Below are 27,934 nucleotides of genomic sequence, written 5' to 3'. Positions count from 1 at the left end.
CTCACTTTACCTTAGCTCACCCACCTCAGCTCACCGACAGCTCAGCTCACCCAACAGCTCAGCTCAACCATCAGCTCAGCTGACTTTCAGCTCAGCTCAAATGAGCTGAGCTATGGTACATAGCTCAAAAGTCAGCTAGCTCAAAATTTGAGCTGAGCTGTGAGCTGAGCTCAGCTCACTTTTGAGCTTTGTAGCAACTCTGCAAGTTCCATATTGCTACTACTAGTGCTGAAGCACACACAATTCTCATAAAATAACCATATCGCACATTTTATGCTCAATTCATTTAGTTTCGTTAAGCGTATACCGTACGTTCTGAACCGCACAACATGTGTAAATTTCACAGAATAAATTGAAAACTACATGGACGCAAGGAGGATGAAAGAATTAATTTATTGTTCACTTGATAAAAATGTAAAAAAAACGATGTGTGGATTAATTAATTTAATAATAGAAATTAAAAATATCAAATGAAATTCATTTACATATACTGAATGAGAAGTATAACTTCAGTCGCGTGTACATGTGTACACACACTCTTTTTTTTTCTAGAGTAAGCTAAAAGAAATAAGGTCCTTGCAAGGCACTTTATTTGAATATACCGACAGCTTTATACAAATATAAACAAATTATTTATAAATTCGAGGGCTTGATATTACGTGAGTACCTTATTTTCTCCCTTCGTCTCAATCAACAAATATCCGATTTGTTAATATTCCAAGGAGAAGTGAGTAAAATTTGTTTGCCATCTGATAAAATTTGTAAACATCAAAGAAAAACATCAGTTCTATAATCCTTGGGAATTCGTTGCCAGAGAATGAACCTACGTGATTGGAATAACCCATAGAATGTAGAAAAGAATATTTTTTTTTTGTTGCAGGACTTTGGCAAAAAAAGAAGCAAAACAAAATAAAGAAAGAAAGCTGTAAGCTGGAAATCACTCATCCCCTAAATTTCATCTCAAGATGCCTGACTGCTTCAGAACTGATTATCTTTTTTTTCTTCCCCCTTTTTTTCGCAATGTACAGGGTATTTGTCCGAATGAAGAGAAACAAAAAAAAAAAAACACCATCCTGTCAGAAACAAGTAACTGCAATTATTATCACTTGAGACTTGATTCAACACATTCTTGTTTTTTGTTTGGAGTTGATGCAGATAGTACCTATGTTTCTCATCTTGTATGTGTTGGGTGATTAGACCACGTGAGTGAGGCTGCAAAGTAATCACGCTTTATAAAATTAGACTTTGTTTCACAAATATCTACTTAAGAAAGCCTTGTTCTTCATATACCTATGGCGAAAAGTTATTAAGACACACAATTTAAGAAATATTTTCAGGATTCTAATAAAATGATTAAATAACAAGTTCTGAGAGCTTTAAACTTTATCTATATAAAAATAAATTTGCTAGATACTTACGAATTTCTGATATTTATAAATAATATATAATTTAAAGGTCCATTCCTTTAAAATTGGATTATTTGTGTTTCGAAGGTCTTGGAATTTATGAGAGCTACGGTAGCATAATGTCGTTCAAAAGCTGGGTCCACACTAGGTTGATCAACACGTTCAACATACATTCTAAATCGACATGCTTATGCTGAACAGTTAAAATCTTCCACATTATTCTTACTGACGCATATAGGACATTTATCAGCCCCCTGTGCAGGGACGGGTTAGAATATTCCTGCAGCGCCTCGCCGCTTGTCGTAAAAGGCGACTAAAGGAGCAAATTTATCTAGGTCACAAATACCAAGGTGAACCTAGCGACACTTAACACCTGTAAACTTTCCCAAAAGTGTGCATGCCAGTCCCTGGGTTGGCACGACTGGAGATCACCGGTGCTGTTAAATAGAGATCAAATACAAAACTGGACCATGCACGCGTCGAAACAAAACAACAACAACGTTTCGCAAGATTTTGTGAACTGATGCATTATGGAAGTACTCGTCCAAAGAAATGACACTACCCCGCCAGGCACTACCATTACTAATGGTACTGATCCTGGACCGAGCAGCAATCCTCGGGTCAGAGCTAGACGGATTCCGGGGGGGGGGGGGGGGGGGGGGGGATAGCAAAATAATGCCGCAGATTAGACAAAATCTGAGAGTTGCGAGTTGGAACGTTGGGAGTATGACAGGTCGAAGTTTCGAGCTGGAAGAGATGATGATAAGAAGGCGAGTAGACATCTTATGTGTCCAAGAAACGAAATGGCGTAACACGGGAAAAAGAGCTCGTTTCTTGGATACAAGGACAAAAAATTACAAGATGTTCTACTATGGAACGGAAAAGGGTAAGAACGGAATCGGAATCATCCTTGCAAAAGACCTCTTAGGCAGCATATTGTCCATTTCGAAATCCAGTGACCGTTTGATGTCCCTTAAATTGGTGATTAAAGAAAAGTTGTGGAATATTGTCACTGCATATGCTCCCCAAATTGGATGTGAGCAGGTGGAAAAAGATGCATTTTGGCTAGATGTTCACAACCTACTTAAGGATATCCCAAAGGAAGAGTTTTTGTTCGTGGGCGGAGATTCAAACGGACATGTCGGGAAAACAAACGAAGACTATGAAGATTGCCATGGAGGCCTCGGATACGGCATCAGGAACTCTCCTGGTGAAGACATCCTGAGCTCGTGCATATGGTCTTATCGTACTAAATACCATGTTCATCAAACAAAGCCGACACCTGGTCACTTACAGCAGTGGTGGAAATGAGACCCAGATTGATTACCATTTGGTATCTAGTTTCATGAAACCTCGGGTCAAGGATTGTAAAGTGATACTGGGAGAAGCGATCGCCCACCAACACCGTCTCCTACTGACAGAATTTTTTATGGAGACAGTGAACGACAACAAACAGACAAAGACTTTTGGGAAGATCAAATGGTATAATCTGGATAAGGAAAAAGGCGAAGCTTTTATTTCGAATATGCAAGACTATCTGTATAACAACACCAATATATTTCGAAATGAAGAGAGAACAGCACACAGTATGTGGGACCTCCTACAGCGAACTTGCATAGAAAAAGCCAAAACACTGTTAGGGGTTTCAAAAGGACACAACCAACAAGGCAAAGAAACATGGTGGTGGAATGATGAAGCTAAAGCAGTTGTAAGTAAAAAGAAAATGGCTTTCAAAGCTTGGTCGAAGTGCCCCTCTAATAATACAGAGCAAAAGTCACGCCTCGAAGTGGAATACAGAAACTGCAAGAAAGAAGCGAAGAAGATATGTGCCCAAATTCAAGCCAAGAATACGGAAGACCTATATCGGGAGCTAGATGAAATTTCTACCCCGACTGCTGGTGCTATTCAAGAGCTACGACAAAACGTGAATAAGGGCGCAACCATTTTCAAAATAGCCGCTCAAAGAAGAAGAAATGCTCAGGAGATCTGTTCGCCGAAGTTTATTAACAATGCTCAAGGCCAACTACTTGTGGAAAACGACGAAATCCTCCACAGGTGGCGACAGTACTGTGACGAACTTCTAAATGAACAATTTCCAAGGCTACACTTTCCAATAGCTTCACCTAACTTGAGCGAAGTATCCGATGTCACAGTCGAAAAAGTTAGTGAGGCTGTAAAATACTCCAAAAAGGGAAAAGCTGTTGGGCCAGACGAAATACCCTCAGAGTTTTGGAAAAAGATGGGAGACATCGGGTCTAGATGGCTCATGGTTCTTGTTTCCAAGCTTATACGAGGTGATCGAATGCCTAATCAATGGAGGGAAAGTTACCTTCTTCCAATATACAAAGGAAAGGGTGATACTCGAAGCTGTGATAATTACCGTTCGATTAAGCTGATGTCACACACCATGAAGATCGTTGAGCGAGTCTTGGGTAGCCGACTGCGAAAAATAATAAGGCTATCTGATGACCAGTGCGGGTTTGTTGCGGGTAAATCAACCACAGATGCAATCCAGAGTATAAGAATCATTATGGAAAAACATCGAGATTCCTTGGAGGATTTGCATGTGGTATTGGTTGATTTTGAAAAAGCATTCGATCGACAACCACGAGATCTGATATGGGTGGCCCTCAGACAACGAGGAGTTCCGGAAACCTATGTGCGGATAATTATGGACATGTATGATGGAGCAGTTACTAAAGTAAGATGTGCAGCTGGAGTCACCGAAGAATTCGAAATCACAGTAGGTGTACACCAGGGAAGCGTCTTTAGTCCTCTGCTCTTTATTACCGTTCTTGATTACCTGCTTCAAGGCAAAGTGACGGACCCAAAAGTGCATCAGTTATTCTTTGCTGACGATGGAGCCATCATAAGTGAAGACCCGATATCCCTGCAACGAGCACTTGATGTATGGGTGGATGTTCTAGAAGGTAGTGGGTACCGCATAAGCGCGAAAAAGACAGAATACCTATGCTGCCCATTTTCTGATCCACACAGGCCTATTCCTGACATTTATTTGAATGGTGTAGTGCTTCCCAAGTGTGAAAAGTTTAAATATCTGGGGTCTATGATAAATAACGAAGGTACTTGTGATGACGATATCAATCATCGCGTAAGCGTAGGGTGGATGAAGTGGCGGGAAAATTCTGCCATCTTCTGTGATCGAAAAATGCCCTCTAAGCTGAAAGGAACACTCTACACCGCAGTTGTGCGTCCAGCACTCACATACGGTTCACAATGTTGGACAATGTACAAAAAGTATGAGAGTAAGTTAACGGCAGCTGAGATGAAGATGCTTTCTTATGATAGCAGGAATAACAAAGCTTGATAGAATTAGAAGTACGAAGATCCGAGGAAGCCTTCATGTTAAAAACACCATCTCCCAAAAAATTGAACACGACCGACTCAGTTGGTATTGCCATGTTCAAAGGAGAGATCCTGAGAACCCCGTCAAAAAAGCAATATCATACAACGTTCCAACACGAAATAGAAAGAAAGGTAGGCCTAAAAACTCCTGGTACAAGCAAATGCAAAACCACCAGCATTCAGTTGGCCTTAGAAATGGAACAATACAAAACCGGGAGGCTTGCCGCCGATTTCTGAGGTCAACCCGGCGAACCCCACAGGCGGATCACTAGTGTGAAGCAGTTACGTGGGATAGTTATGATCCCCTAAACATCGAGATCATAACAGCGCCGAGAAAAAAAGGAAAAGAAGATAGGACATTTTTATCAGCCTGTTTGGAAAGGTTTAACTATTCAATATGTCGATTTGGAACGTATGTTGATGGTGTTGATAAACCTAGTGTGGATACTGCTTAAAAGCCAATGTTATTCGAAGAAATTAATTTAGATGTATTGAGTTGTCTTTCCCACCACAGTCCAGACCACAATCCAATTAATTTTGCGAAAAAGCGTCCAGAGTTATTTGAAGTCCTAAACAGTTACTTATTCGGGCCTCGCACTGTATGCCTGCACTGACATGGATAAACATCTCTGAAATAAAAGCAAGAGAAAGTCCAACAAATTAGATAAAAATAATGTTTCTGAGAGGCAATAACTAAACCATTGCACCAGTAAAAATTTTTGTTAATCCTTTGAATAGGGCAGGTACGTGGAAACCAGCGTTGACAGCTTTGAACGGATTCGTGTTGCTTTGACAAATTTGTTACTAAATGGAATTTTTGATAGCTTTACACTTAAAAATGTGTTAATAGGTATTAAACAATATTCAAATCTTCAGCATGGCCATTCTATTTGAAGAAAAATTCATGATTAATGGTTTGTTTATGTTTATGGTTGATTTCAACAGGATTTTTGTATGAGTGTTAATTTACTCGATTTGACGATTGTGTATACCTAATTGAAACTTATAGTTCTTAACACGAAAAAAGTAGATTAAAGGGTATAATACTCCCCAAATCAATAAAGGTGTAAAACTTAAAAAAAGTTTAAAAAAAAAGCAGTAAACATAAACTATTCTAAGAAATCCGTGTGAGTGAGTACCCACATGTAATTTTTGTCACGACGAATACATGAAGGCTAAGTGACCTAAAACCCTCAATCCTTCCTCTGGGAGCTATTTTTGCGAGTTTGCAAGAATGGTAGGATAGTTTTATTTTTTCGCTATTCCTTAGATGCACTTTTCCATGACATTGATTCTCTTGAAGGCTATATGTTTATTAAAATTTCAAATGTCTAGGTGATGGAAGTCATGAGGAACTCTACCAGAAGATAATCCCCGGAGATGGTTTTAAAATCGACTGCAGTCATTCCTGCAGCTGTAGCAAAAACTTACATTTGATTGTACTCTAACAATTAAGCACATGTTTATTCGAAACAGACTTTTGTTGGCAATATTTCAGATAATTGTTCTTTTTGTTGTTTAAAATCAAGCCTATGCAAATGCATATAGGTAGTAAAAATTTAATTTAATTTTTTTTTTTTTTTTTATTTTCGAGAAAAAATCAAGGTTAACCCCTTGCCTAAAAAAAAGTACATTTTCAAAAAATCCATCGAATAAGAATTCAAAAGAAAAGTCTCTACAAGCTTTATTCATAGCTGAAAACCAAATGTTTATTGAAGGTCTTTGGCCTATTTCATAGCTTACTACAGGGATGGCAAACCATTGGCACGCCATAAAATATTTCCGGCACGCCACCAATTAAGTAATTCAATTTGAGCTAAATTCAACGATTTTTGCAGTAACATTTTTCTTGATATTATGTAAAACTGTAAAAATCTCTTCTTCTCAGAAGAAGATAGCTACTCACGTTCTGAAGTACGGATTGATTTTACATGAAAAACCAGACGAAGTAAAATTAACTGAACAGTTTTTTATCGGTAGGTAATTAGGTTTTTACAAGTTATAGAATTATCGGAAATGCTAGGTCTACTATGGACCCTGATACGACATCCTTTGATAAACTTAACATGTATAAATTTTACCTACTGGTAGGAAATTGAAGAAATTGAAATGTAGCTGAACGAATTTGTCCGATATCGACTCGAAAATTTGTCGAAAGAGTTGGAATCAATCAAACTAGAGAGGGTGGAGGGCAATACGACGAACAATTCCAAATTAATGGAAACATGAAATTGGAAAAGTTGGAGATCTTGACCATATTTTCACCTACTTACTCCTCACACAGGAGTATTCTGGTCGAAAAGCTGGACAAAAGTCGATTTTCTAAAAATCAAAATTTTGAATTAAATTTTTTACAAAGCGGATGGTAAATATACATGGGCTCTTATGATGCACTTCTTTTTTTTTTGTGGTAAAGTGTGTGGTGTGACAAAACAAGTTCAAAGTCAGCTGTTTATTTTCTGGATTTTTTTTTGTAATTTATGGTGACTTGGTGAGTATTGTTAGGAGATTGATTGTGAGCGAGTGTGCTTTTAAACATAAAATTTTCAAATGAAAAATACAATTGCAGGTATTGAATAATAATTAAATGTTTTTTGTTCAATTAAATGACAGTGGGAAAAGAGTCTGCCATATATAGATATTTTTATTGCTTTTTTTAAAGTCTAATTGCTTTGTTATAGTATACCCTTCTATTCTGCTTCGATACATAGATTTATGATAACTTTGACTATTCTTTTAATTTAATATCAAAAATTTGGGTGCGAATTTTTGCGATTAACAAAATTATTTGCGAATGAAATTTTCACTTTTAGTAAAAATCACTCATACGCCCTACGTGTTTTTCTTCCTGGTTGTTTAGCCTAAAAATCACAATGGTTCCTTTTTAAAAGCTCTATTATTTTAGATATTATAAATTTTCACATTTTGGTTTTATGAAAGGACCCCGCACATTTTGTATGGGAAGTGGCCCTCGGTGAAATTGTCTGAAATTTTAGTATGTTGTTCTCTTGAAGCTCTTGATCAAAAGTCGATATGGGCAGAGTGTAAAAAAATGGACAGTTTTTAAGATAACGGGTTTTTTCTATGACTATCTCAAACATTTTATAAGGGATAGTAACTCTATATATTGTGTTTTGTGTCATTTGTTAGTGGAGGTCATAGGTTTTTAGGGTCACTGAATCCAAATCCGAAGTCCATTTTGCCTCATCAGGTAAGGTTTTCAAGATAACCTCAAAAAATGTCACAGTCTCAAAAAAATTTTTTCTTTGATCTGGGAGTGCGACTATGTTTGATACATGTTTTTCGGGTCGCTGAAACCAGATTCGAAGTCTATTTTATCCTATTACTTCGAGTTTTTGAGATAACCTCAAAAAAGTAACGAAAACCTTTTTTGAAATTATCTCGAAAACCTGACGTGATAGGACAAAATAGACTTCGACTCCCAGATCAAAACAAACAAATTTTTTGAGGCTGTGACATTTTTTGAGGTTATCTTGAAAACCTTACCTGATGAGGCAAATTGGACTTTGGATTTGGATTCAACGACCCTAAAAACCTATGAATTCCACTAAAAAATCACGCAAAACACAGTATATAGAGTTACTATCCCTTTTAAAAAGTTTGAGATAGTCATCGAAAAAAATCTGTTATCTTAAAAACTGTCCATTTTTTTACTTTCTGCCCATATCGACTTTTGATCAAGAGCTTCAAGAGAACAACATACTAAAATTTCAGACAATTTCACCGAGGGCCACTTCCCATACAAAATGTGCGGGGTCCTTTCATACTATTTTTTTTAGTTTTTCTTATCACAAGCGTTTTTAAAGTTTTTCAACGTATTTACATAAAACCGCTTTTCATTGCTTGGATAATAGTTTCTAGCAATAATAAATTGTTTTACATCAAAAAATAATTTTGTCCAGGTTTTTGATCGTAATACTCCTATGTGCGCCTGTGAGTCATAATTTGTCCAAATGAATAACATTAAATATTCGCTTAGAAGCATATTGTCAGATGATTCCAACTTTCAGCCGTGACGAAACGTAACCCTGATATAAACTACTTGGCATCGAGTTCACAACAAGAGAAGTCATACTACCTACAATATTTCTTTCACTTTTTATTTTTTGTTTCTTTGTTTTATTTTGTTGAGGTACATCTAAAAATTGAAAAGTGAAAAATTTCAAATTCATTTTTTTCAAACTCAGTTTTTCCGAAAGTAAAATTTGAAGCAATGATGCAGAAAGCTTATTTTTTGGTTCAAAAAAGAATTTTTTCAAAAACAAATAGCGCTATAAAGAAATAATAATTTTGTAAATCTCCCACTTTTTGCAAAAAGTGGCCATTTAATAATACCTTTAATCTGAAATTTTGTTTTTTTTTTATTAAAACGAACTACAATAATAATCAATTATTTTCAAATTTAAATTAATAGGTATGTTAACAAATAAAACGCTGCGTAGTTTAAAAAAAAACTAGATCAAAACTGTATGGCACGCCGAAGGCACCTCAAATAAATATTTTTTTTTAAATGGCACGAGGCTCTAAAAAGGTTCGCCATCCCTGGCTTACCTGAAATCTCATTCATTGACCATGTATTCACATACCTAACCATAGATTCTGGGTATGAATCAAAAATTGAATTTCTTCTTATTCGTTGCCAACGGGATTATAACACTTTCAAAAATTAGCTGCACCTAGTGATCCTCTTGTGCTGGATTGAGCTCAGAAATCAGCAAGCCTCTGAGGAGAACATAATGCTTATTTCTTGTATTTGCTTGTACCAAAAGTTTTAAGCCATATATTTCTTCTTAGGTCTCGATCAAATCAGAAAGTTGGCTTTTTGAAGGGGCTCTAAAAGTTTTTCCTTTGAACATGGCAAAATCAATATCAATTCAGATGTTTTTTTTAGGAAAGCATAGTAATGCATTCCAAAAATTAAGCTAATTTCGCAAGCATCCAACATTTTGACAAGCCAAGAATTCAAAGGCTGAACGCCTGATTGAAGTAAGTGCGTAGTAAATTTCATTTACTATCTCAAACAGTCTTTAGTGAGGGTATTAACACAACCTAAAAAACTGAAGTTTGTTTCTTCTTTGGTGGAACCCTGGACACCATGAAACGCTAGTCTATGACAAAAATCTAATTATACCTTACTTTTTCAATATTTCCCCAGAAATTCTCTCAATACTTGCAAAAAATTTTAAATCTGGAAATCAAACTTCCTAAAAACGCAACCCTGTTTGACCATAAACCTAAAAGTTATCATATTTAATCATTTTTTACAGAAGATGACTCTGAAATTGAAAACCCTTTTCAACAAAACAAAAAATAAATTACTTTAAAGTAAAACAAAAAAAAATTGATTTATTAACATCGTGTGAAGCTGTCGTTAACAGCTCAAGTTATTTTTTTTTTCCTGTTTTTAATATCGAAAGAGGAGAGGTTCATGACCCCACATACACACACGTTGAAAAATCAATTAAATTTTATATCACCAGAAGCAAATAACATTTTTTTTTTTTTATTTTCAGTTTGAAAACCCTCGTTAATCAGTCGCCCACCCTTTTTTAGCTCATAGTCAGAATTCTCTCAAGTTTAATTTCAATCAAAATAATCTTTCCATGTATGTGCTTCATAAACACACATTTTTACATAAACATTTCGATATAGTGATGAGAGGGGAAAAAAGGAAGAATTTCCAAACAAACAGAATACCCTAAGCACATGTCTTTTAATTTGCGTTACTTAATTAAAAAAGCATTTCGTCCTTGATTTAGAAACCCCTGCTGGCAGATAGAACAGAACTCTCTACGCCCGTCATTTTGGGTATTTGTTTGTTTCTGATAGGTCCTTAATTCGACAATGTCCAAACTTTTGTAATCCCACTGCGAGTGTTGGTTTTGGGGCAGCAAAACTTCCACACACAGACCATATCAGCACAGACATTGGATAGAAATAGGAATATATAGGATATGGATGGTGCCACATTGGGTACTTGGGATAGAATTTTGTTAGGAGTAGGAAAAGGATTCTATACTACAACTCTTGAATTTTGATAAGGGTCACTCTGTGTGGAGTGGTCGTTCGTCCGTCCGTCGGTCGGTGCTTTGTGTGCGAAATGTTTTCCAGGGTTTTTGACTTGACTTATCAAATGGGTATTAAGTAGTTACCAACTCTCTCTCTCTCTTTCTTTCTCACTCATTCCTTGTTGATGATCTGTGCTGAATCCTTGCTCCAGGCAGCTGTTACCAAAACAATTATATCTGTAACATTGTACCTGGGGTTTTCACTCAATCTAATATACTTACAAAGGTTGCAGCAGCAACAGACGGCTAGGTCAGGCCATGTCCTTTCCCAGTCTCAGTCCCTGTCCTGACTGAATGATTTATTCCTTTTCCCAAATAAAACAACTATTTATAATTTTGCATGGTATATATGTATATATATATATATATTTTATTTTTTAACTTTTCTTATAATTTCTTTAAATAAATAATAGAAAAAAATTCCAAACGAAAAAAAGGCTAGTAAAAAAAAAACAAGAATTTTTCACATCACTCCGTTTGTTAGGGAGGAAGGACCTTTTAATTAATTTTTTTTATTTTTATTTTTTTTATCTTTCACACTTAAACGTGTTTTCCTGAGGGAGGAAGTTAATAACGAATGAAAACTGAGTGCAAGGTATACAAACAACAAAAGAAAAATCAATATTATTCAGTTTTTGTTATGTGGTTTGGGTTTTTTTGGTTTTGGTGTGTGAAGATGACATATCGCATGCAACAATTTTACTTCATTTCTCAATAATCAATTAATTTTACCGACATTTTCATTTATTTTTATAAAAATACACAAATATAGGACATTTGTTGGGTTCTTATATTTTTTTTTTTTTTCATTTTTTGTTTTTGTTCCATTTTTTATATTATTATCAATTAATATCTACAAGTTATTTACATGGCATTTACAACAATAATATTTTTTTTATTTATAAGGTTGGTAGGTCCTTCCTCGAGGAGGTCGGTCCTTGACCTCCTTTTGCCCCTATTTTTTTTTTACTCTCAAGTACTATATACAATAACCATAAGTAAATTCCATTTTTTTTTACTAAAATATCGTTAATATTATTAATTGAATTTATTGTTCGCTTTAGTCGTCACGTTAGAGGTCGAACACAGGGTGTTTTTTCCTCTGGCAATGGAATATGTGATATTTTTTTTTTTTTTTAATTTTGTTTGTTTGTTTGCGTGTGAGATTCATATAGGTAGTCATTAATTTGGATTTTATTTTTACTTTTTTTTTATATAAAAACTATACAACGCTGATAGTTTGCTGATATTTAGAGATGATGATAGTTTATGTTTATTTAGTGTATTTGTTGGTTTTTATATTTTTTTTTTTTGGTTGTAGGATTTTTTTTTTCTTTGTGTGTAGTGGGAGCAGTTTAAAATATATTATTTTTTTTTTTTTGTATTGTTTAAATGATTTGTTTTGAGTAGAGTGGATATTATTTCACTTCGGTTATGCCAAGTTTGGCTAGATTTCCCAATGTAGTTGGATCACCCGGTTGCAGTCTTAAGGCTTCTTTATAACTAGCCGCAGCGTTATTTGTGCGTCCTAACAAGTGCAATATGGCTCCTAAATTTGTGTGCGCTCGCGCGTCATCTGGTCGTAGCATTACTGCCTGGAAAGAAAGATTTTTGTCAGAATGGGGTCTAGTAGAAATTTATTTGTTTAAAACTTACTTTTCGATACCACGCTTCTGCTTCAATTTTTCTATCTAAGAGTCTTAGAGCTGTTGCAACTGCCACTACTAAAGAATAGTCATCAGGTGACAGTTCAGCTGCCCTCAGTCGATAGTATAAAGCTTCTTCTCCTCGTGAAAGTCCTGTCAGGAATTCCGCTGCAAGAAAAAAATCAATACTTTTAATAGGAAGGTCTCGAAATTGAAAGTAAAAATGCTTACCATAATGGTGATAGACTCCAGATTGATCGGGAGCTAGTTGCAATGCTCTTTTAAACCACAGTTCTGCTTCTGATGCCCTGCTACTCTGTAATGGAAAAAAATAAAACAAATAATTTTAGAATATTTTGAAAACAAAAAGTTACAAAGAGGAAGAAAAAATTAAGTTTTTCAAACTACTTAGAATTGAAGAAATAGCTTTGTAGAAGAGATTTTGAATGAATTATAAGCTTGTTTGAATCTATCACTGTAGTGAAGTTGCAATTTGTTTTAAATAATATTTGAAAGAGCATTATTATAATAAGAAATTAACTATATTTAAGTGGATAAAAACTAAGTTCGCTGCTCAGCTCTTTTGTTTCAATGAGGAAAAGAATTTATTATTTCAAAAAAGTTCTTATTTATCTATATTCAAGTTAAAATCAATGATATTGACTAAAGAAGATTGAATTAATATTAAAATAACTAGTTTTCACATACATTCCACCTAAGAACGCCCAGTGGCAATATTAATCATTAATCACTTTGCTGGGTATTTCTTGAAATTTTCTAGTCAAAAACTTATGTAGCTGAATTCAAAGCGCCTAACAACTCTTTTTTTGGTACCAAAGAGGTAATAGAATTTTTAAGTCTGGTGTAAAATGATAGAAAACTCATTTTTCTGTTGCTTAGATTAGAATATTTATTTTTTTAATATTCATTAAACAGGTTCGAAAATAAATACAAAAAAAAAATTTATATTGACTTGAAATTTTACAGCGTTCGAGTTATAGATAAGTGGAACAGATTTTGCAGGTGGCCCGGCCGAATATTGAATACAAATATTTTTTGAAGCTCCCTAACGCACATGAAATCCAAAATTTCTTTTAGATAATTGGTACCAAAATCCAAAATTTCTTTTAGATTTCATTAAATCAATCAGTATGTGGAGTCTACAAACAATTGCAATCAATGACTTCTTATCGAAGTGAATAAGATAAAATAGTTAAAACTTTTTGGTGGAGTTTGGATCTTTTTTTCAACTGAGCTGAAGAAAAATTGGGCCTATAATATTAGCTTCCTTTTCCTAGAAAAGCCCAAATAACATTTTGTGGTTAGAAAGCGGAAAATAAACCGGATATTTACTCTGGTTATTTAACGGATAAGTTACTAAACTCGTTAAATAAACGTATTTAAGACGTTCCAGAAACGTCTCCACAACCGAAAATGGTCAGTTATTTTTTAACTTCGTCTAAATCGGGTTTTTAAAAAACCCACTTTTTTCTACAAATACTGGGTTTTTAAAAACCTAATTTTCACGGTTATTAAATAACTGTTTATTTTTAGTCAAAGAAAAACTTGAAATAAACCATTTACGGCTATTTTATAACCGTTTACAAACTATTATACAGTTTAAAAAAAACCTGTACTGAGTTGTTTGACGGTTTTTTTTATAACCGTTTTACTACGGTTATTATAAAACCTGTAATTAACGTTATTACAGGTTTTTTTGAAACCTGTAATATAACAAGTTCTTTTAAAACCTGTATTAAACGTTAATTTACGGTTTTTTTTATAACCTCTTACCTATAGGTTTTTATAAAACCTCTAATAAACGTTATTTGACGGTTTTTTTATAACCGTTTTCTTCCCGTTTTTTTTAAAACCTGTAATAAACGTTGTACAGGTTTTTATAAAACCTATAACAAACGTTATTTGACGGTTTTTTTTATAACCGCTTACCTATAGGTTTCTATAAAACCTGTAATAAACGTTATTTAACGGTTTTTTTTATAACCGTTTTCTTCCAGTTTTTTTAAAACCTGTAATAAACGTTGTACAGGTTTTTATAAAACCTATAACAAACGTTATTTGACGGTTTTTTTTATAACCGCTTACCTATAGGTTTCTATAAAACCTGTAAATAACTTCGTACAGGTTCTTATAAAACCTGTAATAAACGTTACTTCACAGCTTTTTTATAACCGGTTATTTACAGATTTTAAAAAACCTATAAAATGTTTGCTTACCAACATGCTGCAAACCATAAGATTCTTCCCAGCTGAAAATTTAATATTTGAAATAAGAACGCTGAAATTTAAGTTTAGTGAAACATTATTTAATGAAGTAAAACTAAAACTAAAACTTAAAGTAAAAGTAAAACTAAAACTAAAAATAAAAAATAGCTTAACTTAATTATGTTGTGGATTGCCCGTCAGAGGCAGAGGAGCTGGTGTTGGAACTGGTATTTCTGTAATGAGAAAAATGTTAACTTAAATGTTGATTATAATTTTATTTTTTAACTTACGTGGACGGTTTTCCCATTCGAAATGGGGCTTGCTTCAAAAAGCCTTTAAAAAATGAAGCACCCTCAGCTTCACTATAAGTGGGGTACCTTGATCGGACCGCTTCCAATATAGTTTTATACAGGAATTTGTATTGGCTGAAACTTTTTTTGGCATTAGTCCCCAGCCAAGAATGTTCTGCCAGTAGTGGATCCGTAAAAATGCACTTGCAAATAGTGCGGATCGTTTTCATTCCGTTGGCCCCCCCATAGGAGCTCAACTTACGGACCTGAAAGAAAACAAAAATATGTTTTAAGATGTCGTTTTTTAAACTTTTTCGTAATATAAAATGCATTTATTTTCAAATATTTTTGGCCGCATTTATTATGATTTGAAATTATAAAAGAAAATGTCAATATGTATTACGGTTTATGAAAAAAATTAAAAAGAATTTCATTTTCGAAGAACTTTTTTTAATAAAAGTTTTGAAAAAAAATGTATCTTATTTTTTTTCAAAGTTCAACATCTAAACATAAAATTATTTTTTATTTATTTAATAACCCTTACTGTTGAAAGTTAAATAGCAAAAATTTAAAGTTCTTATTTACCAAAGTCTTTTAGAAAATTAATTATTTGGATGCAAAAATTCAGTTTTTATCAAAAAAAAAAACCAATTGAAATTGAAGTTATTTTTAATTGTTTTTTCAAAAGTGTGATATATATTACCTTTTCTGCTTCGGAATTCAACTGATAATATTTATTAGAAAAAGTTTGGAAAAAAGTCATTTTTAATTTTTTTAATAAATTTTTTTTTTAATTCTGAGTTTGAGGACCATTTTTTCAAAAACTCTTAATTAAATTTAGTGAATTTAAATTTAAGATAAGCTTCTGGCTTTGTAAAAATGTATTTTAAAATATTGTAGGTGTTGCCGTTGTTTTATAAATATTTTTTTTGTGTTTGAAGTCGGATTGTGAGAAAATTGCATATTTCGTATATTTTGGTACTTACCAATTTTTTTTTGAATGCTGCATTTTGATGGAGTTTTTCCTCGATTTCCTCAATTTGTTGGACAGAGGTAAGTGGGAAAATTTCATCCAGTTGCAGTTCCTCATCCACTTCCTCTGCATTCTCTTTTGCAATTTTGGACGCCAACAAATTGACCGAAACTTCGGACTTCGCCATGAATGCCTCCAGCATTCCTTGCATGGCCTGCACCTTCACCTCAGTGGAACGCTGTCTTTCCAAAATTTCGTCTATTTTGGACGACAGTTCCTTGAATTGGGTACTGGTGCTGGGGCCTATAAACAATTAAAAATAAGAGTTATAGTAATATACAAAAAAAAGTAATACGGTTAGTGAAAGAACTAATATGCTATCTCAGCTGTTACTAAGAGGGACTGGGGTTTATCCTATTCAAATAACATTGGATAAACCCCAGTCTAAGATAAGCTGGAGTTTAAAAACGACTTTGAAAATTGTACTAGTGCTAAAATACATTTTTTACCTTCAAACGTGTATAAGTCGGAAATGACATTAGTGATGGTAACATCTTCATTTGGGGGGGTGAACGAGGAAACGTCTTGAAAATGAGAAGTAAGTATGACAAAATTAGTAACTTTGTTCCCATGTTTATACATTTTAAACTTACCAGAATTAGGAATCAAAGTTGACATCAATTTGTTCATATCTGTCATGTATTCCGAAGAATTGGTGTCGATGGTCACTTCTTCCGTATTTTCTTCAGAAGAAGACAAATACTCGGCATCCTTTTCCTTCTGAACTGCTTCCTCCCAGGAACCTTAAAAGGAAATACATGTTTTGTCGTAAATATAAGTGGCATGAAAGGGATACAAGAAAATATTTGTTCAAAAGGTGAAGCGGCTTAAGACCGGCCGAACAGCTCAGATTTTGACGATTTTTTTTCAAACGTAGGCAATTAAAAATGCTTTAAAGTCTATAGATTAAAAATTGCCGATGTTACCGTATTGTTTTTTAAAATTACAATTAAATTTTTTTTGAACACAACCATTTTTTTTCTTAAATTTCATAAAACAAATGATAGCAAAAGATTCTCTAGGTTATTTAAGGAAAAAAAATATAAGGGAGTAAGGGACAATCTTCCATCGTTTAAGAGATAAATGCAATTTTCTCATAATCTGACTTTAAACACAAAAAAAATATTTTGAAAACAACGGCAACACCTACAATATTTTAAAATACATTTTTAAAAAGCCAGAAGCTCATTCTTATCTCCTAAATTTAAATCCACTAAATTTAATCAAGAGTTTTTGAAAAAAATTTCAATTTCAATGGGTTTTTTTTATAAAAACTGAATTTTTGCTTTGAAATAATTAATTTTCTCAAAGACTTTGGTAAATAAGAACTTTAAATTTTTGCTATTTAACTTTCAACAATAAGGGCTATTGACTGAAGAAAAAATGACTTTATATTTAGATGTTGAACTTTAAAAAACAAATAAGTAAAATTTTTTTTCAAAACTTCTATTAAAAAAAGTTCTTCGAAAATGAAATACTTTTTAATTTTTTTCATAAACCGTAATACATATTGACATTTTCTTTTATAATTTCAAATCGTAATAAATGTGGTCAGAAAAATTTGAAAATAAATGCATTTTATATTACGAAAAAGTTTAAAAAACGACATCTTAAAATTTCTTCAATAATTTTTTTTTTTCAAAAATCTGAGTTCAGATACCATTCTTTCAAAAGCTCTTAATTCAATTAACTTAATTTTAATTTTACAAATATGACTAAGTTTCTAGCTTTTTAAAAATGTATATTTAAATGTTGTAGGTGGCGCCTTTTCGTTCACGCGCGCTCTCGTGAACGAAGCGAAAAAGGGTTGCTGTGAGTTTTGTTATTGCACCCGCTCGCAAAAACACCTGCTGGTCGAAAATTTTTTTTTAAGGCGCCATTGTTCTTCGCGAAAAAAAGGTCGCTGTTTTATTGTTTTATCGCTGTACACTTATTGATCTTGTATCGAACACACAAGAACAACAAGTCGACCGTCGGTCGCGGGTGGCGCTTTGTTCAAGCGCGCTGTCTTGGACGACGTAAAAAAAAGGTCGCGGTTTTATTGTTTTATTGTTGTACAGTACACTTATTGATTTTGTCAACGAAGTGAAGTGAAAAAAGGTCGATGTTTTATTGTTTTATTGCTCTTGTATCGATCACACAAGATCAACATGTCGATTGTAGTCGTGGGCGCCGCGCCGTGACGCCTTTTCGTTCACGCACGCTGTCGTGAACGAAGAGAAAAAGGGTTGCTGTGAGTTTTGCTATTGCACCCGCTCGCAAAAACACCTGCTAGTCGTGTTTTAAGGCGCCATTGTTCTTCGCGAAATTTGCGATATTGTTTTGCAAATTGGCTGATGCTGAATTGCACTCGATGACAATGTAATGTGTTTATATAAGAAAGACCGGTCTAAAAAACTTTAATTTCTGTAATAAATCTCATTGTGTAGAATATTATGAAGCGTTATTCAAATATAAAAATATTGAAAGGCCATAACCGCGATTACTTTAAGTATATGAAAGGGGACCTAAAGTGTATCAAAATTAACGTAACTAAGCTGTCAAAAATAGGCCCCCAGGATAAACTGCTTTAAGTTTAGATACGAATAAAATTTTACTTGGAGAAAAGTGGTCTAAGTGAACTTAATAAAAATAAAATAAAAAAGATGTAGTTAAACTTGTATCTTACCGATGTCATCAAATATTAATTTGCATGCTATGCTTTGCCAATCATCCGATGCTGTGATGCAATTTTTCCGACCGCAAATGGAATCTTTCTTGGACTTTGGCCATAATAGCTTCGTTCCATCGATGACCCAATTTTTGGGAACTGCCGTCACGAACTTCCCTTCATCTTCGAGCGTCTCCACAACACAATACATTTTGATTAACAATGTACTAATGGAAAAAAAACAGATTCAGTGTTTGGTAAAGTTATTTTGAAAAATTTAGAGGAAATATTTTCTATGTTATAAAAATTAGGCAAATTTTCTTCTTCATTTGATTTATAAACGCTTAAAAATTTAGAATAGAACGGTTTTTCGTAAAAATTTTGTTTTTGTTTTAAGCTTGAACCATAGATAACTGGGATGCCATGTCGATATGTTGCAAACTCCATTCTAACAATTTCTTCTGAGTTTGTTAAGAAGTAACTATCTGCAAGTGACGACTTCAAAACAAAATGTTGAAGCTGAATTGCTCTATAGATTCCAACACAGTGTTTAATTTTGCATATTTTATTCCTATCTTTCATATAAAGCATAGGAGTTTTGTTTTCATCTACATCAATTAGATCTACATTCTCAAAATCTTCGATAATCCTATTTGCAATTTGTTCCAGGGGTCTGTTTCCAGATCTTATTCGACGTTTTAAATATTGTAAACGATTTTCATATTTGAAAGCACTTATATTATCTAAAGGTCCATGGTATTTAACATCATCTACGACATGATATAAATTGTGAACGTTATAACTTATGTTTTCAGCTCCATAGATACTAGAAAAGTTATATATGAATGATTTGAACAGACTCTGTGCGACATCAACAAAAACTTGTTTATTTTTACTCAAACATATTGAAACAGCACAGTGTAGTTCCATAAAATTGGCATATACTTCTTCATGAGTTTCATTTTGCAAAACAACCGGACCTAAGTACAACAAAAACATACGAAATTCAGTGGCCTTCCAAAAGCTTATCACATCAAGTCCACGAGGTGTTCTATTGAAGTCGCATGGAACATATTTTCGTAGTGATACTAAGGTCTTAGAGATTCTCTCAATGTTTTTTGCCGAGAATTTTGTTTTAAGGGTTCTATTCTTAATCCATGTAACCAACAATTTTTTCATGACACCTAAGCACAACAAGTGCATGTAATCTAGAGGAAAATTCATAATAATATCTATTGGAAGTTTTTCTAATGGAGATGGTTGCGTATGATGATCTTCGTGTATCCCAGCCCGGAAAGAATCATTCGTGCGAAGTGATTTTGATAGGTTTGGAAAACACATTTGGTGAGATTTGTAATTATAATCCCCTTCTACATTACATCTTTCACAAGCAAAATAACCATTATGCCCTTTGATTCCTTTTAAATAAGAACGAGCGGGGGCGTCACAGATGAAATTCCTGATTTTAAAACTTATTTTTTTGGAACCAATGTTCAAATCATCAATGTTAACAGCCTCCTCAAGAAATAATCGCAGAAATTCATTAACACTTGAAGGTTTTGCCATTCCGTAGTAAACACCTATTACTAGCGGCGGCACACGAAAACCATCTGGTGAACACAAAATAGGCCAAAATTGGCCCTTTGAACTTTTGCTAACAGGAATCCCATCAATATTAAAGTCCAAGAATATTACTGTTTGACATGTCTGAACACTTTCAAAAACCTTAGTAAGAGCGCGAACCAAACCGAAATGCCAGTATCTACCAGGTGGAACTTCGATAAAAATTTTCTCAAGGGAAACGCGAGTTTGTAATAATGTTCGAGGGTCTAATGGCAAATAAGGATGAGAATTATGCAAAATGTTAAGCAAATCACGCAAGCAAATATTCGATATGTTATGCTGAATAGCCCATAATACTAAGTTTTTTTTTAAATTTTCTGGAATAGCTTCAAAATTAGTTGAGACAGCGACACAATTGTTTCCAGAATTTTCACTGTCACTTTCATGTTCAGAAATAATATTCGATAGGTGTTGCAACTCTTCAAATTTCGTGTTAGAAAAACCTTGTTCACAATTAGCACTTATTTCATTTTCCGAAAGGTGTTGCTGCACTTCAAATAACCTCTTGCTAAGAAAAACTTGTTCAAGATTTTTAATTCTTTCTTTTTCACGCATTTCTAATATTATTTTTTTAACTTTTCTTTTAAAAGTAGTTCTACTACAAATTTTATTTTTAATGATAGAATACATTTTTATTATAGTGATTTTATCAACAGTCAAGCTTGGAATAATAACGCGGAATGAGAAAGACAAATGAAAAGACGCGCTAAGTTATCTGTATGCCTACTCTCAAGTTATTTTTCAAACTCAGAAGTTATTTTCCAAACTCAGAAGATATTTTTCAAACTCAGAAGTTATTTTCTAAACTCAGAAGATATTTTTCAAACTCAGAAGTTATTTTCTAAACTCAGAAGATATTTTTCAAACTCAGAAGTTATTTTCTAAACTCAGAAGATATTTTTCAAACTCAGAAGTTATTTTCCAAACTCAAAAGATATTTTTCAAACTCAGAAGTTATTTTCCAAACTCAGAAGATATTTTTCAAACTCAGAAGTTATTTTTTATACTCTGAAGTTATTTATTAAACAATATTTAATATTTAACCCTTCGCTCCCGGAAAAAAATACAAATATCTTGAAAAAAAGTTTTGATATTTTCTAACAACACACTAAAATGAAAAAAATAATGATTGTACTAGTAATAACATTGTATAAGGAATGTTTTGAGCTGAGAGTACAAAAGGAAAAGTCCATTTTGTAGTAAAAAAAACTAACAAAGTAATTAATAGGTGGTATCATGCTGAAACCACTAGGAAGCAAAGGGTTAAAATAAATTATAAACAAATAACAATATTTAAAATAAATTATAAACAAATAACTTACCTCTTAATAATTTTTCACAGACAGATATTTTTTTTTATTTAATTTATATTTTTTCACAAAAACTTTCTCGCACAATAACTTGCTACCACCAGCCACAAAAGAATACTGAGAGATCTGAGAAAAATGAGAGACAAAAATATGATGGGCGACGCGCGACGCTCGAGTATGGTGAATGTGTATGTGTGGAGAGTTGTTGGTTAGTTGAAATTGGGTTGGAACTTAGTTGAAAAATTGCCAGGGTTGTTAAAAGGTAAATAACGAGTTGATTAAAAACTTATACGTACTTATAGTAGTTATTTAAAATCTTACTTTAAGCTTAGGATTTATAATGGATTAATTTTAAACCAATAAACAACTTTCATTGTAAAAAGTCAGTAATTTAAAATCTCGTTTCAAACTTAAGGTCAAATTTGGTTAATTTCTAGTCTATAAATAGCTTTTTGCGTAAAAAAGGAGTTATTTAAATACTTACTTGAAACTTGTAATGAAAATTTGGTTATTTTTTAGCCCATAAAAGACAAAAATAAAGAAGTTAATTAGAAACTCACCTTGAACTTAAGATTTATAATGGGTTAATTTTAAACCAATAAACAACTTTAATGGTAAAAAGTCAGTAATTTAAAATCTCGTTTCAAACTTAAGGTCAAATTTGGTTAATTTCTAGTCTATAAATAGCTTTTTGTGTAAAAAAGGAGTTATTTAAATACTTACTTGAAACTTGTAATGAAAATTTGGTTATTTTTTAGCCCATAAAAGACAAAAATAAAGAAGTTAATTAGAAACTCACCTTAAACTTAGGTTCTATAATGGGTTAATTTTAAACCAATAAACAACTTCCATCTTAAAGTGAGTAATTTAAAAACTCGTTTCAAACTATAGATAAAATTTGGTTAATTTATAACCTATAAATAACTTTTTGGGTAAAAAAAGAGTTATTAAAATACTTACTTAAAACTTTGGGATCAGATTTGGTTAAATTCTAACTTAAAAAAAAACTTTTTGTGCGAAAAAAAAAGTTATTAAAATACTTACTTCAAACTTGGAGCCAAAATTTGGTTATTTTTTAACCCTTAAAACACAAAACTAGAAGTTATTTAAAAACTTATTTATGACTTTGTGTCAAAAACGAGTTATTTAAATACTTTTCCGAAACTTTTGAAGAAATTTGGTTATTTTAAAACCAACTTCAAACTGAGGTTATAATTTAACCAAAAAAATTGGGTTGAAAAAATAACAAGAATGTAACCTGGGTTTAATAAAAGTAAATAAATAGCCAAAATATTTCCTTAGTTTAAAAATGGAATTTTTTAAACTAATTTATGACTAAAAAGTTTATTTTACGTATAATTTTAACCCAAAACAAACCTTCGAAAATACTGGGTTTTTTTTCTAACCTAAAATTAACCACAGACTTTTAACAACCCGTTTATAGCCGCTTTTTGACCGCGGTTATTTGCAGTTATTTTATAACTTTGGTTATTTTGTAACCGAGGTTTGAAATTGTTACTTGGGAGCTCTTATTGACTATGAAATTGGTCAGCATATTTTGTTTACTGCTACGAAAATAACAAATGTGTGTTATTTGTCATTAAATTTCAATCGTTTTTATCTGAACAAGCTACACAAAAACAAACTTATTCAAAAGCTGGTCACTATGTTTAAACAAATTTAATTTTTTATCATTTTTTCTAAAAAAAAAACGAAACTTCAATAAAACACTTACATTTCTTGCTAGCATATTTCCATATGACAAATGTGCGGCTACGTGATCCGGTTGAATTCTCAATGCAGCTCTATGATATTTCTCTGCCTCATCCCATTGCTGCAAACGACCAAGCACATCACCTATTCTATGATAAAGCACTTCTCGCTGAAAATACGCCGGAAGTGAATGCATCGCTTCCCTGTAAACAGCTAAAGCACGTTGCAACTTTCCCTGTTCGGCATACAAGTTACCTAGCTGCAGGTATGCCGACATGCGTGCATTTTCGTGAGCAGCTCGGTCTCTGACCCCGGTACCATCAGTTTTTGTTCCCTCTTGCAACACTTTAACTGCTTCATGGCACTTGCCCATGGCTATCAGTGATGTTCCCAGATTCAGATAAGCAACTGTATTAATTTTTTTGTTGTTTTTTAGGGTGCGGCAACAAGTTAGAAAAAAAAAATAGAACAAAAAGGAAAAAAAAAATAATGAATACAATAATAATAACTGTCCGAATAGCCAAGAGGGATGGCAAGTCGCTATAAAATAAATTACCTGCCAGATTGGGGCGAAATTGTATAGCTCGCTGGAAATTCTCCACTGCATTTTTAAAGTTCTGCTGATTTTGATGAAGAATTCCTCTGAAAATAAAAAAAAAAAAAAAAAAACAGAAAAAATAAAAATAAGCAAATAAATTGAGGGGAAAGTAGATATTTTTTTTCTTCTTTTTCTCAGAATAGATTTTTAAAGATAAGAATTTAAAATTTGTTGTTTTTTTTTTGGGTTGGGGGTGGTATTTGCTATTCAGAAGTGAATTTGTTATGTTTTCTCTGAGATAATCTTCTGTTCATTTTTTGTTTTGTTTTATGAAAAGGTGGCCTTTACCTTGATACAGAAAATCTTACTTTGAAGAAGGATTTTAGTATAAAACTAAAATTTCGTTGAAAATAGTACTCATACGCCATACACATTTTTTTTTTTTGTTTTACTTTCAAAATTTTGTTTTTTAAGTTTTTTGTTATAAAACTTTTGACTTTGTAGAATAGCTTGTGTACATTTATTTTACATGGATTTATTTAAATAATTAATTTACTAAAAGATAGTTCTTCACTATAATATCTTCATGTACTTACTTTGATTTTGCAACAAAAAAAATCCATTCAAAGTTTATTTTACTAAAACTTTGAATTTATTCAGTAGAATTGAATCCCAAAGTCAGAGTAAATCCTTCCACGAATCAAAACAAATAATACACTGACACAAAAAAAAATAAAACCAAAGAGAAACATCAACTGGTGAAGAGGAAGGTGATTTCAAATAATACTCCCCCAATCCGATAACAAAAAGTGCTGATCATTGAACCGAATAATTTGATTCCTACTCTTTTATAGAGTAGATATATATCCCAGAGAGTTGCCAGTGTTCAAAATCAAAAAAGGATAGGGATGAATGAGTGAATTGATGGATGTTCGGATGTTCGCTCACCAAACCGATGGGCTGTAAGAACCAGCCAACCAACAAAAGATTAAACTGTTTTATTTGTGTGGACGTAATCCCCCTCGCTCGACGACTAAAAATAAAATTTGTGAGAAATAAGATTCGAAGAGGTGGTTTAAAAATATATTACATCCTGGGAAATGGGGTATTAATTTTTTTTTTCTACCTCTGACTTATTTTTTGGTCGATGTGAGGTAGAAAGTAGGAAGGTATTATCAAAAGGATTAAAGAGATTTGATTTTTAATGATTTTACTGGAAGTCAATAATAATTCAAGGTTGGTATTTTGTTACGTGAATCTTGTTTAGAAATAAAGTTTAATCTTGTTTGGATTCTGGAAAATATGTTTAAAGATTTTAATCGTAGAGAGAATACCAACCAAAGTATTAAGTATTAAAAAAAATTCATCTCAAAACTCAAGCATTTGCAAATCAAATTCACCCTTTGGACATATAAATTCATATTATTTGTATAAAAAAAAACACATACACTATAAAACAAAGTAAAATCAATGAAAACGACATTGATTTAACTATTATTCGGAATGATTTTGCGTTGAAGATGAAAATTTTAAAATTAACGTGGAAAAAAGGTTAATTTTTAATGGTTATGTATCTTAAAGTCACATAAATCAAAGTAGTTCATCTTTGAATCAAAGACGTTTCAACTTAAATTTTTATTTTACCTCAGTGTAAATGTGAAATATATAACAAGATATCAAAGAAAATATTTGTTTCAAAACAAAAGGTGAATTTGATTTGCAAATTCATGAAAAATGCTAAATTTTCAATTTGGCTCTAAAATATGTGAAAATATCGAAAATAAAAAAGCAGCAGCTACATCGTGCAAGCTTTCAAGTTCTAACAAATCACAAAAAAGCATCAAAATTTAAAAAATTTCAGAAGATTGATTAAATTCTTATTCCGATTTCTTCCTTCTCCATTTTCAATTCATCAACTTTTTGCTATTGATGTTAAAACCTTTTTGTTAATTCTTCATGCCATTTCGAGTCGACAAGAATCTATGTCAGCTTCTTACTATGCTCTGCTATCTTCCCTAATCTTCACAACGCCATCGTCCTCCTCAGGAAACTGTATGCTTTTTTTTTTTTTGATATACTGACATAAGCGCAATGATATGCTGAATGGCATTTTTATCCTTCTCACATTCGTTTGTGTGACAAAAAATAAAAGAAGGAAAAACTAGTTGATTTCTTTCCCATAACACTCACTCAAACCTACCAAAAAGCCCAGGCCTACAAAACACCCACCACCACCGCACAGAAGCCCATGGCATCCAGGAAAAAGTATAACTGTTCATGTTCCAGTTTCGAATGTCCCATTTGCTGTTGTGTGTGTCCTTTTCTTTTTTGTGTGTGTTTTGTTGCTTTTATGTTGGCCTCTTCATCGTTTAATCCTGCTTCTGTGCTGATGCTGGAAAAAAGGAGCTTTACACTATACTGATGCTCGTATAATGCCTTGAAGGACGAGAGGAGCCGAGGATCTTTTTCGCTTTGGTTTTTTGCTCCCATTGCACCTAAATTCCAGATTTTAATCCGACATCCTATCCTGCAGCTTGTAGCACGAATTTACTGTCACACTCTTTGTCGCACGTCCCGCAGAGGCATTAACTGCCACCAGAGAGCAGAAGGAAAGCAGGAGGCAGTGGCAGAGTAAAGCAGAACAGTTCCGCTGCTGATGCTGGTAGATAGTGGATGGATGTGTCTTTGTTGTGTCCTCAGGCTAGTTTTGAATGAAAATTCTTGTTTCCTTAAAAAACTGAGTGATATGATATCAATGGAAGATGCCATGTCGTTGTGTGTACACAGACAGGTATCAGTTCAGCCTGTCCTCAGTCCTGTAGTTGGGAGATGGCGATGGGAAACTGGATACATAAGTACAACGTGCATAGTTTAGTTCCCGTTTTATATCTTTAACGGTTGTTAAGTACTCATAGTAGGTAGTGTTGCTAGCTGTATGTATACTTTAGTTTGCTGTAAGGCTCTTCTATACACCTGTGTAGTGTGTATAGAATACGCCTAGCTATACTCCTGTGTCGGTTGGAGTCGGAGTCCTGATGCTCATCACTCAGCACGTTGATGAATGCCATTCAAATGCCGTTAATGCGCTTGGTAAAAAGTAAGTCCTTGCTACACACAGCATCAGCAGTCAGATACTCGTATTCGCCTCTCATCCTCATCCTCACTTGTCCTCGTTCCATTTCCATGGCGTTGCTGTGGAAATCCTGGCTTTTTCTGCACACCAGTTGTTGTTTGAATGGAATCGGATTTTAGAGCAAGTGTATAATTCGCATTTTTGTCGTCGCCATGCCGCATACACAACGTTTTCTAGAGGCAAAGAGTAGGTCCTGGAGGAGACAAACTAACAAACAAAAAAAAAAAAAGAAAACTAAAAGAAAAACTGTGCATATTTTCGCATTTGATTGTGAATGTATCTCTCTCTGCTTTGCTTTCTGTCTTCAGAGTGGGTGAATGCCCATTCACCTTTTCTCATTTTAGGTAAAAAAAGGAAAAGCACTTAGTTTGCTCCTTTGCGGAGGAGACAACAACTCTATTCAAAGGACTGCCGACCATATGGCGCGCAACTAGCTATACATATCTACCTCCACCTACCTAACATTTTTATTTATATGAAGGTTTTTCGTATTCGTATTGGATTCTAAAAGAGGCTGTGCATTTGATGTCCTTTGTGGCATCTTCTATCACATATGGAATAGCTAATGGTTGCGGGACGATGTAGAGACGACATTCATCTTTATTCTTTGGTATTCGGGGTGTACACGTTTTCTTCTTCTATTTTCTAGTTTTTTTTTTTTTTGTATGAAAAAGGATATCACATTCAATAGTAAGTCGAATAAAAACAAAAACATAAAAAGGACGAGAATCACATGCATGACTTTTCTTGACGGTGGCGCTTTCTATGCTTATTTATTTTTTTTTTTCTTGTAGGTATGCCATTTTGTTCGAGCTCAGAGGTATGACGGGTTTGCTAATAGAAAAGAAATCTTTTGAAAATTACACCAGCATGAAGGATGTTTATGGCATAATAGGCTTTTTGGTGAAGGTG

The 27,934-nt window shown here is 33.3% G+C and overlaps 2 protein-coding genes across 5 annotated transcripts in view; both read right to left on the bottom strand.

Annotated features, from left to right (window-relative positions):
• Positions 1-12,226: 12,226 nt before the first annotated feature.
• Positions 12,227-27,934, bottom strand: part of LOC129907522 (protein O-mannosyl-transferase TMTC2) — a 115,898-nt gene continuing 100,190 nt past the window's right edge. Inside the window, exons 7-11 of the mRNA XM_055983796.1 lie at positions 23,908-23,993; positions 23,374-23,759; positions 12,739-12,823; positions 12,518-12,675; positions 12,227-12,456 (exon numbers count right to left, since the gene is read on the bottom strand). Of these exons, the coding sequence (XP_055839771.1) occupies positions 12,280-12,456; positions 12,518-12,675; positions 12,739-12,823; positions 23,374-23,759; positions 23,908-23,993 (892 nt within the window). The 3' untranslated portion in view covers positions 12,227-12,279. The remainder of the gene's footprint in view (positions 12,457-12,517; positions 12,676-12,738; positions 12,824-23,373; positions 23,760-23,907; positions 23,994-27,934) is intronic.
• On the bottom strand, positions 14,181-22,924 carry LOC129907523 (uncharacterized). 4 transcript variants are annotated; one of them, XM_055983798.1, is made up of 7 exons: positions 21,651-22,920; positions 18,724-18,932; positions 16,649-16,798; positions 16,505-16,579; positions 16,009-16,298; positions 15,023-15,288; positions 14,192-14,965 (listed from the first exon to the last, which is right to left on the bottom strand). In XM_055983798.1, exons 2-7 carry the CDS (start codon positions 18,914-18,916, stop codon positions 14,911-14,913), a joined length of 1,029 nt encoding a protein of 342 aa, XP_055839773.1. In that variant the 5' UTR covers positions 18,917-18,932; positions 21,651-22,920; the 3' UTR covers positions 14,192-14,910. The 4 variants fall into 4 exon arrangements, 2 of the variants coding, with proteins under 2 accessions (XP_055839772.1, XP_055839773.1); XM_055983797.1 differs by having other exon boundaries at positions 14,181-14,965; positions 16,505-16,798; positions 21,651-22,922; XR_008771053.1 differs by lacking the exon at positions 14,192-14,965 and having other exon boundaries at positions 15,172-16,376; positions 16,434-16,579; positions 16,649-22,924.

The sequence above is a fragment of the Episyrphus balteatus genome, chromosome 1 (assembly GCF_945859705.1).
Source record: "Episyrphus balteatus chromosome 1, idEpiBalt1.1, whole genome shotgun sequence".
NCBI lineage: Eukaryota > Metazoa > Arthropoda > Insecta > Diptera > Syrphidae > Episyrphus > Episyrphus balteatus.
This window is presented reverse-complemented; position numbering and strand designations above follow the sequence as displayed.

Bases quoted from the DNA above. Each gene is read 5' to 3' on its own strand.
- LOC129907523 (XM_055983797.1), bottom strand. From the start codon at position 18,916: ATGTATTGTGTTGTGGAGACGCTCGAAGATGAAGGGAAGTTCGTGACG. The intron at 16,299-16,504 runs GTAAAAAATGTA...AATTGTTTATAG, and splicing joins CGACTTATACACGTTTGAAG to GCCCCAGCACCAGTACCCAA. The intron at 15,289-16,008 runs GTAAGTACCAAA...GTTTTCTTTCAG, and splicing joins CAGCATTCAAAAAAAAATTG to GTCCGTAAGTTGAGCTCCTA.